The following is an 11,946-nucleotide window of genomic DNA, read 5'->3' on the forward strand; positions in this document are numbered from 1 at the left end:
AAAATTAAACGACCATTGTTGTTGTCAGTGGTTTCATTCATTTCATCAATTTTAACAATCTCTTTATTTCACAATGCGTGGGGCTTTACCAAATGGATTGAACTCATTTGGTTTGTTACAGTTGAAATTTTAATTCCAATTTTATCATGTTGCCACAAGTACTTTTTTTTACATATTAATTTCATCCCAAAACTTGAAATTGAGCCTTTACTAAGATCAATTTCTTCTTTTGTTATAGCATCTATGTTTATTACATCTTGTTTATGTGATTATCAAATCAATACTATATGTCTTGCATTTATAATCACTCATGCGATACATAAATCACAAAGTGAATCACATGTTTTTGCTTTCGCTGTTATTCTTTCGGTTATTACATTTCCATATGAATTTGGACTGAAAAACAATGTCAATAATCTTGCACTTTCACTTTTGATTGTAGCCAAATTGGAAACATTTTTGCCAATGTTAGATCTAACGTATCACTCACGTGATCCAACGGATCTTGATGATGAAATGGATGGGGTTTCTGCATTAATTTTAAATATATTATATTCATTAATTCAATCATTTCATTTCATTGACTTCTTATTTAAAATGCCAACATTGATTTGGTCATTTTTCACCGGATCTTCAGGCTTAGCTTTCTCTGGTGTAAGTTATCTTCTCTGTCCTTCGTCACCAAGGCCATTTTACTTTTTCAATTGGCCTGTTGAAAGGAAAGATTTGAGAACTTTACTCACCAGGGGTGCCTCGGAGCACCCCATTGAGACTCCTGTTTATTTATCGGTGTGTAGTACCCTTCGGAAAAATTTTGCGACGATGTGTAAACGAGGGGAATTAGGGCTTGTTAATGCTGGTGATATTTTTCTCTTTAAGTCAAATGAGTTATCAGCATTTGTTCATGTCATAGCAATTGAACCAAATTGCTATAAAATCCAATTTCGAGGCCTAGAATATAACAGTCAAACATCTTGTCATAGAGGTGAAGCACGTCGACTTAATGAACTTATTAATAGTTATTTATTATTTCCTAATTTCCAAGCTGCCAAAGTCGCCACACATTTTGTTGTTGATATTCGTGCGATGGATATCCCATTACCAATGTATGATATCACCAAGACAAATCTTTCACGCGGTGCATTAGTTGGCGCATCGCAAAAAACTCTGAAACTTTCGTTTTTATATTCCTTATGTTACATGATCACTAAGCACAAAGAGAACATTAGCCGCGAAGTTATCAATAATGAAATCACTGATCAAATCTTTCTTCAACATATGAATAACTTAATTACATTTTCGAATTCATATATCAACAAAATCTTTCAATATTTTTCATTTCCTTATGTCGAAGAAGAACTTGAACTATATAAAGTTTTATGGGGAATTATCTCCACGCATTTATTCAATGTAAATGGCTCTTTAAACTATTCGAACTTAACAAGCTCATTTAAGAACGAATTACATTTAAATTTACGCGATGAGTTTTCATGGGTTAACAATTCAACGAAAGTATTAAAACTTATTAAAAAGATAATTCGATTTGGAGTCGGATTAAGTTATATGGCATCGTCGGGAATGTTTGACTCTGACAGTGACAACAAAGAAATCTGCGAATACATTAAAGAATTCGATGACGATTATGTTGTAACAACAATGGACTCGAAGTTGTTCTATAATACTTTCATCGAATGTAAAAAGAAAATTATTACAATCGAAAAGATTAAAGACATATATTACATTATGAGGTTTTCGTTTTGCGTCAAAAAATGGAATGTATATCAAATGAAACACGAGTGGATAAGAGCAATTTGGAATAATGAAACAACCGGTTTGCTGTTCTATAAAATTCGTGCAAGTGAAAGAATGTCGATACAACATAATTCGCGTTTCTTTAATAACACAATAGTGCAGTCGTGCGATTTCCCAGTGGGGTACCCCGCATATGTTAGTGAAATAATGGATTCGTTCACATAAACATATTGTAAATAATAAAAATTATAATAATTTCGAATCGTTTACTAATACGACAATTTTTAGATGAGAATTAAATAATTAAAATTTATCGAAAAATAATGTTTAATGGATTGAAAATAGACCGTGAAAAGACATTTCCCATCCTCAATATTACTAAAAAGAATAAATTATGTTAAAAAAAAAAAAAAAAAAAACTGCAATTTTGAATACAAAAATAAAATTAAAATGAAAAATGAGCTAAATTGCTTTTACTTAGTAAATTTTGGTTCGGTTTGAAGGAACTCTGCATCGTGACCAGTTTTAAGCGGTTCTTTTGATTCCTTAGTTTGTATACATATTATGACCAAAGGTTCAGTTCCTGTATTCTTGTAGCAACGGCTAGCTCCAGTACCAACACGAATAACAGATCCTTCTTCAATTGGGAAGACATTATCGTCAACTTGATATTCACCTTTTCCTTTGATGACTATATAGACTTCTTCATTTTCCTTATGAGAATGGAAGAATGAAAGTTGAACTCCAGCAGGAATTGATGTATATGAAATTTCAGATCCTGTTAAATGAAGGGCTTGTTGCAAGAAAACTTTTCCTGGAATTGGTTGTCCAAAGCCAGTGAAAACATATTTTTCGATTTCAGATGCTGGACCAAGATTAACAGCAGTGTAGTTGCTTCCTTCAGATATTGTTTTGATAGACATTACAAATAAAATGAAGTGATAACTCTTCCATCTTGAATCAGAAAATGTGATATGTTTTTTCAAAAGTTTACGATTGGTTGGGCAATCGTTTTGAATTAAAATTTCTATGCAAGAAGAAACGTTGTTTTCCTTTGCTTATGATTCTGTTATCAATAAATAAATTTATGTGGGAAGTTGAAATTATATTTTACAAATAAATAAGAAGGAAAAACACTTGTATTTAATGAATTTAAAATTATTCATTTTCAATGTAATGCTTTAAAAATTTTTGGTTATGCAATAAAAAATTATTAGTGTTGAAGATATAAAAGAAAAAAGATATTTTTCGTTTAAACGTGGTATAACCTGGACTTCCTGCGGCCACGAGCCATTTCGAACTTACGGCCATGTGCACGAACCTTTGGACGTGTTTTGCTGTTATCATCACCTGGTGCAGCACCGAAGTGGCGGCAAGCTTCACGGCGCTTACGGTCACCTTCGAGGAGAAGACATTTTTCACCAGTAGGGCGAAGTTGTGCAAGTTGATCGAATGTGATAACTTCACCACCAGCAGCGAGGATACGAGCGCGAGCTGTTTCTGAGAATCTGAGAGCAGCGACCTTCATTTTTGGAACAGTCAAAAGACGTTCATCATTAACAATTTTAGAAACAACAACTGCGATTGTGTCGTCTTCCTTACCTTGAAGAGCAACAGCAAGACGTGAAAGTGAGTATGGACGACGGTTAGTGTTAGAAAGGCACATGCGATGGGCAATCTTCTTGTTGAAATCATTTCCTGTGCGTTGGGCAAGATAACTATAAAGTCTAAATAACATGTTCAATTGAACATTTTTTGACTTTGGAGTCTTCCTTGATTTGCGGGAAACACGGTGATCTATATCAACACCCATTCGGAAAAGGATCGGCCAAAGCGGTTTGTATCGATCAGCGTAAAACTTTGGAGTGCCCCATATTAACGGTTACCATATTATTAACCATGTTTAGTTTAAAGAAAAAGAAAGTGTTTTAAGCAAGAAACTTGAAACACCCTTGCTTTTTGTGTTTTAAAGAATCTTTTAAAAAATAGAAAAAAAATTGATTGATTTTTGGAAAAAGAGAAAATCACTTATTGTTTATTCCTTGTACTTCACTTAATGGCCGAATTTGAATGTTATGCTCCTTTTGAAATGCGAGGAGCTCTTCTTCCTTTGCTTTAATTTTTGCATTGAAAGTTTGGATGAGCTCTTTTAATGAGGCTCTTTGTTGTTCAAGAGCTGGCTTGGCTTCTCCGATTGTCATTTGAACCAATACTTCACCAACAAGTCTGTAACATTTACGATCATCAGGAAGTTTGGCAATTGATTCAAGAACTCTTTCATGCTGTTGTAAATCTAATTCGAACTGTATGTTTTTGCTTTGAAGATCTTTTAATTCTGCGCGTAGTTTGTTGAATTGTTCGCTGATAGACATTTTTGGCCACACATAACTTCCAAACAGAGATTGTGAAAATGAAACTGTGTTGAATTATTAATTATTAATGAAAAAATAATCACATGTTCCATCAAAAAACAAGAATCAAGGATACGAGGAACTTAGTCATCAAGGCTTGTTGTTAAAAGCGTTAGTTATGTTTTTGGCATTAAATCGATATTCAGTATCAATTTTCTCATCAAATTTTAAAAACTTAATACTTGAAAAGAGCTTTTATCACCATGTTTCAGGATCATGAAAACGTGATGTTTTTATTGATATCATAATTTTTAATTATATGTTTTTTTTCTCATTGTCAAATATTTTAAAAGGTATGCCTGTCCTTTATTTTTCCTTTAATATTATTTGTTCTTTCAAATAATATGAGGACATTAGGAAAACATATCGAAAGAGAGCAAATTGTGAAAAATGATTTTTGTCATATCACATAAATTATATTAAAAAGTGAAGTCAGTAAAATAAACTGATTGTAAAAAATTGAAGTATTTTTGATCGGTTTTAATAGAATTACGTTCAAAAAGTGATACCGATACTACCGATTTTTTTCCACCAGTTTAAACGACAGAAAACAAATTTGTTTGTTTTTAAAAAAAAATGCGAGGAAGGGATTCTTTGGGTGTAAACGCGTGTTCATTCGGAATGAAATGTGTAAAAAAGGATAAGGGTCAAAAGTCTTACGACACTCAAAGCAATTTGCAAATGCAAGAGATTTAACATTGATTCGACTTTTTGACTAGAAACGTTTCTAGGAAGAAAATTTTTTGAGAACAAAATTGTTAAAATATTCAATTTTGAAAGATTTAGCGTAGGTTCTCAATTTTTTTTGCCAAAGTAAGAAAGCTTTTAAAAAGGCGTTCCGAGGAATTGAAATTTGACCGATTCACATCTTTCTCAAATCGATTTGACAGTAAGTTTGGTGAAGAATTCTCGTTCATATAAACTCATTGAAATCCTAACTTCTTTAACATGTTAAGCGAGCAATCACTCGTTGAACAAAAGGCAGAAGCAATGGATAAGAAGTTTGAAAGGCTTACGAAAAATATTAAAAAGCTTACAAATGAAATTAATTCATTACAACATATTCATAATCAATCTGTTATCCATTTTTTACAACTTAAAAAAGAAAATGAAGCTATCAGGTATTTGTTCAAGATGGCAAAAACAATTTATTCTAAATTAACATCTGATGAACAAGAACAACAACCAATTCCAAAGGTGACATTTATCCCAGCACAACCCCTTCCACCTGAAGTATTTTCTATTACAACAATTCCTTATGAAGTTACTCCAGAAAATACCAAAATTCATCTTAAATATGCTATCAAGACAAATTCAGTCATATGCTCGGTTGCCTTTGATGGAAGTGGGAAATTTATTGCTTTCAGTAACTGCAAGTCCGTTTTTATTGTCAATACTGAACAAGGGACAATTCATACATATTTCAATATTTTTACCAATACTTTTACCAAAGAAGATTATCCGCGTTCTATTCGTATTAGTCCTGATTCCAATTACTTAGCTGTTGCCGATCCCCAAAACAACATCATAATTTTTTCAATTCTATTAAACAAGGTTATTGCCAGTCTTTCATGTCATGAGAACCGGATATCTTCACTTCTTTTTTCCAATGACTCCCGACGACTTTATTCTGGGGGTTTTGATGGGAAAGTTTGTATCTGGGATTTAGTTACCATGAAACTCATCAAAACAGTCATCAACGATCAAGTTGGTACACCTGGGCAAGCGAATCCAAACATGGTTTTAGCATTAGCCAAAGATGCCGATGATCAATTTATTGCAGTTGGATTCATAAACGGTAGCGTTGGGATTTCCGACATGGACTTTTCACAGCCACTGACATGTTTCCGTGCTCACGAAGAATCCAAGTATCTTCTTGATGTTGCCATTTCTCCATTTGATGGTATTTTAGCAACATCATCGAAAGATAACTCCACCAAAATATGGTCAATTATTGGCGTGGCGAAATGTAAACACGTTTTACATGAGCACGAAGATATGGTATTATCTGTCTGCTTCTCTCCGCTGTCATCGATCTGCTTCACAGGGAGTAAAGATGAGACATTTAAAGGTTGGGACTATAAAAAGGGCGAATTGTTGTTCTCGATGCGGGCACATAAAAACACTATATTCGAGTTGGTACATCACCCAACAAAGAAAATAATAGCAACATGTTCAGGAGATGCGCATGTTTGCTTGTGGGAATATGATATACCTTAAGCTTATGTATTGTTGATTTTTATTGTATGAGAAAGGATCTTATGGAAAGAATAAAACTTAAACATTTAAATATTATTTCATATTAAATAAATGGAAAGCAAAATGTAGACACGTGTCGGAAAAAGCATATACATATTTTTTATTTTAATATTATTATTTATATTCTTTAAGACATTTTTTTACATTTTCCTCAAAATTTTTTTATTTTAATGTTATAATAGACATTCTTCAAAACATTTTTTTACATTTTCCTCAAAATTTTTTTAATTTTAATATTATTATTTATATTCTTTAAGACATTTTTTTTTACATTTTCCTCAAAATTTTTTTATTTTAATATTATAATAGACATTCTTCAAAACATTTTTTTACATATTCCTCAAAAATTTTTTTTATTTTAATATTATTATTTATATTCTTCAAAACATTTTTTTGACATTTTCCTCAAAAATTTTTTCAATAAAAGGTATTTATATTTTGATAATCGAATCGAACATTAAACAAAAGCATACAAAACTTTTAACGACAATTCGTTTCCCAAGGCCATTCTCAAAACCATTCGGCCGAAATTTCCATTTTATAAAAGAATTTGTTTCGAGAATAAAAATAAAAAAGTAACTTTTATTTCAAATATTTTTTTTCGATTTTTTCTCTTCGCACAATTGGTATTGAGTTATTACACCTTTCGACCATCAATTCGGGAGTAATTTGATATTTCTCTACAACATTTCCATAACCTTCCAATACATTATCTACAAATTTTCCGATCAATTTCGGAAGCGTTGGCTTTTTCTCCGGAATAAATTGGTGAAAAACGAACACCAAAAACTCATCTTTGTTTGGGAATTGATTATACTTCAGCACGTATTGTATATATAGAAAATGGATATGAATTTGCTGGTCGATTGGTCCGAATATTTTTTCTGATTGTTCCAACCACGTTGTCGATTTTTGAGGCAAATTATAATACGGCCGACAAGTTTTTGGACATATATTCACAACAGGGATACGAAAATCATTTAATCCATATCCCCAATTTATGCCATTAATTTTGTTCTTGAATTCATTCATGTTAATTTGATTAATATCTCCAATTTCAACAAGTTTCGCAGCAACTCTTCTTTCATCAATTGTAAGCTCCGAGAAAAATGAAGGTAACAATGATAACGCTTTCTTAACTTGTTGTTCATCAGGATCATTTCCATCAATTGGAATATACTTCGGAACGTATTTATATTTCTTATGATCAACTTTAGAAGTATCAATTTCGATACATTTATGTGCAAGTAAAATTATTGGCATTAATTTATCGAAGTCATTTTTACGAATTGCTTCTTTAATATGTAAATATGTACGAGCTATTTTTAAGAAGTCTTTAGCTTCTTGTGGAATCGGATAACCAAGTTCAGATATAATACTTTGAAGAATTGGAATTGAAGTTACATTTGATTTTATATGATTCATTGCTTCTTTTTCATTAACACCAATTACATTTGAACATAATGAACACCAACATGCAATACCAATTGGGATATGAGTAATGCAATAATAAGGAACATTAGTTAAGAAAAATGTACCTTTATGATATCTAAATCGAAATCGTAATTGTTCAGTAAGTTGTGGAATAATTTCTTGAAGATATTCGATCTTTCGATCTTTGATTAAATACCAGATTAATGCATACCATAAATCAAAGTAACCAACTGATTTACCAGCAAATAATAAATTGGCTAAAGTTTTATCAGTGTATTTAATATGGGTTTCATTTTGTACTAATGATAAACAACCAATTAATTCACGACGTGTTATGGGTGATTTTTCAATTGGATAACCTGTTTCTTCTGCTTCTTTATAAGCTCTTAATGAGATGGGATGATCAAGACAATTGATTATCTTTTCACAAATATGTGGATATCGAATTGCATTTAATGGGTTGTTAATTATTGTGTTAATTATGTTCGAATCTTCTCCTTCTAATATTGGTTTATCTGGTTTAGAAATTAATAACACAATATCACTTTCATCCTCATATAAAATTGGACATGTTATTGTCTCTTGACTTAATTCAAGTATTTCTAATTCATTCGTTTGAATGTTCTCAATAACATCTGCACGACGAACTCGATCAGCATTAAATTTGGAACCAAGTGCTGATAATGAAAAAACAGAATTTAAATTGCCACTGGACATTCGAATTAAATGAAATAGTTTTGGTGGCCATGTTATGTTATCATATTTTTGATGATATGTCGCATTTAATTCTTTTGTAAGTCGTATCATCTCTGGTAAATTTCCTTCCCAAAAACTTTTCTCCATTTTATCAATATCGAAGCCTTCGGGAACTTGTTTCATTTCCATAAGTAAGCGCTTTTGAAGACGAGTAATTTCATCTTTAATTGATAAATCTGATTTACCTAAAGCTGAAGTAATAGTCAACGAAAATAATTCTTCAAACGATTTTTCAAATTCTTCAATTGTCTTAATCGATCTGATTTGTTCAATAAATTCTTGTGATGTTTTCCCTCCTGAAATAATATGTGAAGACTCCGTTTCTCCTTTTGGATATAAGTAAACATCATATAGATTGCCTCGAAGAAATGGAGCTATAACAGTCGCATCCATTTTGTCTGAACATGTTTGAATGAGATAACAATCAACATGATTAACATGAAAGTCATGTTCTTTGATATAATTGTCGAGATCTCGAACTGAACTTTCAGGAATTTGTCCATCTGTTATTAAAATTAAATCTCCAGTAAACTCTTTCTCAACACAATATTTTGCAACCAATATTGGCTCTGTACAGCCCGATCCTCTCCTCTCTTTGTTAGTCTTAGCTAATTCTTCTTTTGATGCGACTTTTAAAACATGACTCCAGTAAATAACATCATAATTTGGATACTTTTTGAGTAGCGATTGTACTGTATCATGGTAAAAAGTACAACCGCATGTTGATCCAGAGTAGTCATATGCGACCAAAGGCAAAGACATTTTAAAATGAAGTGAATGGTGAAGTGTACACTTTTTCACATGTAAAACCGTATGAACAAATAACAACCGAAATTTTAATTCAAATTTTGTCATTTCATGTGTGAAATTGAATGGTATTTCAGCCAATACAACATTATAAAAGTAAAATAACTTTTTCAACAAAAATTGACTCAATATATTTTCTTATGACACCTTGATAATATTTAAGTATAAACAATGAATATATACTTAATTTTCGTTGTTAATTATTTGTTTCATCATTTTTTATCATTTGTTTTTTCATTATAATATTATTTCGAAAATCATACAATATTTATTTTTATACATATCCCAAAAAATTAATGTTAAAATTAAAATTTAATTTAATTATCATGAATAAAAATATCTAATTTCCCATGAATTCATTGCTTCCGAAACATTTAATATTTCCATAAAATATTTTATTTACTATTTTCTTTAATTATTTATTTTATTACTCCTAAAAAACATTTAATTTCATTGATTCATTTCTTATTTCATTTCCACAAAATATTTTATTTACTTTATTTATTAATTATTTATTTTATTACTCCTAAAAAACATTTAATTTTATTGATTAATTTCTTCCGAAACATTTAATATTTCCACAAAATATTTTATTTACTATTTTCTTTAATTATTTATTTTATTACTCCTAAAAATCAACAAAAATTTTCTTAAAATACGAATTCCCAGATCTACAGTACGGGCACGTTGTATTTGACGTGAACCACGTGCTCAAGCATTCGTGGCAGAAACCCATGTGCCCGCATGGCATCACAATGGAGTCCGCCTTTTTCTCGGAGCATATCAGACAAGACTCGTCTTCGCTCACCGGGTAACCCTCTGTTATGTTCTCCACGTTAAATCTGCATAGCGGGCACATTCCTTTACTTTCGAGCAGTTCCTTTGCGCATTTTCCGCAGTATACTCTATGTCCACAAGATTGGAAGAAGTAATTTCTCGGGTTAACTTTACACTTCAAACATTTTGTTGTGTCATAATCATTCACCAGTTCTTCATATTTCATACCTTCTTCGACTTTATCTTTATCATTAGTAACGTCATCACATTTAACACAATCGATGACATTATTCTTAAAGAAATATAACGAGTTGTTCTCACATGAAAATTGTTTGGGACAATCAATGATATTATTATCGAAAAAGTTTCCGCCGCCTTTCCATTTCATTTGGACAAAGGCTTCCTTCAAATGTTCAACTTGATTATTATGACCATTAATTATTCCGCCTGCATATGCTAAAAATGCACTTTGTCCACAATTACAGAATTTGTTCTTCTCGAATTCGCATTTCGAATTATTAAATGATTCCGCACCTGCAACTTTACAATTGGAGATCAAATTAGAGATAATAACACAATCATTGGTGTCAGAAATGGATATCCCACATTCGTTGATGTCCGATAATATGTTATCTTTCATTGTGACACTTTGAGCATTACGAATACAAACACCACTTCGCTTAATGTTCGTGATCGTGTTTTGTTCAATGCGGCCTTCACTATTATTAAGTATTGCAACTGATGGAAAGTCAACGTTGTTAAAGGTGTTGGAAATGATCGTCGCTTCAGATGCTTCCGAAACATATATGGAATTGCCGGCAATGTCGTGAATGTTGTTGTTAAAGATTTCGACATTCGATTGATTGGTTAATGAGATGGATGAGGACTTAATGGAATGAATATGGTTATAAGCAACAATAGTTTTGTCAGCATGTAATATACTGATTCCATTTTGTTCAACATCGTAGATGTGTGATTGAACAATGACAGCTCGAGAATCAATGACAAAGATGGCGGGATAGGTAATGCCATGAAAGGTACAGTTGGAAACACGGAGAACAGATCGAAGAACTACATGCATTCCATTCTCATGTGAATTGTAAAATGTACAATCTTCAAAAACTGCATAAGAACAACTAATGTTAACAAGTGTCTCTTCAAGATCATGAACAATGAGATTACGGAAATTAACTTTGGAGTTAAATTCGATAAAAATTCCGATGGTTTTGGTATCTGTAACTTCAGTATTGTTGACTTTGACATCACGAGAATATGTTATAACAAAAGCAGCACCTGAATCACTACCACCATTTGTGATACGAACATTGTCTAACTCAACATTATTTGCAAATCGTAATACTAAAGAACCTTCGATTTCGATGTTGTTAAATGTGACATCAGCACTTGTAACAAGAATTCGTGAGCATTTGATCTTCGATCGAATTTTAGAAGTAATTTTTAGCGCTTTTTGAATAGTAATTTGCTTCCCAGAAAAATCATATAATGGTTCAACTAACTCGATCTCATCAATCCCAGGGAAAACACTTGATAATTCAATGCTTGTCTGTGTTAAGTTTTGTTGTGTTTTCATTCAAGGGATTTTGTTGCCGAACAAAAAAGTGTCATAAATCACAAAATTTTGGATATGACCAACTTACAAAAAAGACTTCATTATGTGAAACAAATTTTATATTTGCTTAGGTAGTATGAAAACTAAGACATAGTTCAATTTATTTTAATTAATAATTAA

General features: G+C 31.5%; 7 protein-coding genes across 7 annotated transcripts; 2 read left to right on the forward strand and 5 right to left on the reverse strand.

The window, feature by feature from the left end:
- Positions 1–822: 822 nt before the first annotated feature.
- GO595_007212 (pecanex-like protein 3) lies at positions 823–1,977 on the forward strand (the record flags this gene model as incomplete). Its single annotated transcript, XM_067920652.1, has 1 exon — positions 823–1,977. One exon carries the CDS (start codon positions 823–825, stop codon positions 1,975–1,977), a length of 1,155 nt encoding a protein of 384 aa, XP_067772731.1.
- Positions 1,978–2,225: 248 nt separating this feature from the next.
- Positions 2,226–2,675, reverse strand: GO595_007213 (cupin domain-containing protein; the record flags this gene model as incomplete). The annotated part of the gene is made up of 1 exon (XM_067920653.1): positions 2,226–2,675. The coding sequence occupies one exon, from the start codon at positions 2,673–2,675 to the stop codon at positions 2,226–2,228; it is 450 nt and encodes a 149-aa protein (XP_067772732.1).
- A 329-nt stretch (positions 2,676–3,004) lies between these two features.
- Positions 3,005–3,565, reverse strand: GO595_007214 (60S ribosomal protein L18; the record flags this gene model as incomplete). The annotated part of the gene is made up of 1 exon (XM_067920654.1): positions 3,005–3,565. The coding sequence occupies one exon, from the start codon at positions 3,563–3,565 to the stop codon at positions 3,005–3,007; it is 561 nt and encodes a 186-aa protein (XP_067772733.1).
- A 211-nt stretch (positions 3,566–3,776) lies between these two features.
- Positions 3,777–4,124, reverse strand: GO595_007215 (uncharacterized protein; the record flags this gene model as incomplete). Its single annotated transcript, XM_067920655.1, has 1 exon — positions 3,777–4,124. The coding sequence occupies one exon, from the start codon at positions 4,122–4,124 to the stop codon at positions 3,777–3,779; it is 348 nt and encodes a 115-aa protein (XP_067772734.1).
- Positions 4,125–5,111: 987 nt separating this feature from the next.
- On the forward strand, positions 5,112–6,383 carry GO595_007216 (Transcriptional repressor tup12-related protein; the record flags this gene model as incomplete). Its single annotated transcript, XM_067920656.1, has 1 exon — positions 5,112–6,383. The coding sequence occupies one exon, from the start codon at positions 5,112–5,114 to the stop codon at positions 6,381–6,383; it is 1,272 nt and encodes a 423-aa protein (XP_067772735.1).
- A 621-nt stretch (positions 6,384–7,004) lies between these two features.
- On the reverse strand, positions 7,005–9,374 carry GO595_007217 (uncharacterized protein; the record flags this gene model as incomplete). Its single annotated transcript, XM_067920657.1, has 1 exon — positions 7,005–9,374. The coding sequence occupies one exon, from the start codon at positions 9,372–9,374 to the stop codon at positions 7,005–7,007; it is 2,370 nt and encodes a 789-aa protein (XP_067772736.1).
- A 673-nt stretch (positions 9,375–10,047) lies between these two features.
- On the reverse strand, positions 10,048–11,787 carry GO595_007218 (F-box only protein 11; the record flags this gene model as incomplete). The annotated part of the gene is made up of 1 exon (XM_067920658.1): positions 10,048–11,787. The coding sequence occupies one exon, from the start codon at positions 11,785–11,787 to the stop codon at positions 10,048–10,050; it is 1,740 nt and encodes a 579-aa protein (XP_067772737.1).
- Positions 11,788–11,946: the final 159 nt, after the last annotated feature.

Source organism: Histomonas meleagridis, assembly GCF_020186115.1.
Source record: "Histomonas meleagridis strain 2922-C6/04-10x chromosome Unknown contig_51, whole genome shotgun sequence".
Taxonomy (NCBI): Eukaryota; Parabasalia; order Tritrichomonadida; family Dientamoebidae; genus Histomonas; species Histomonas meleagridis.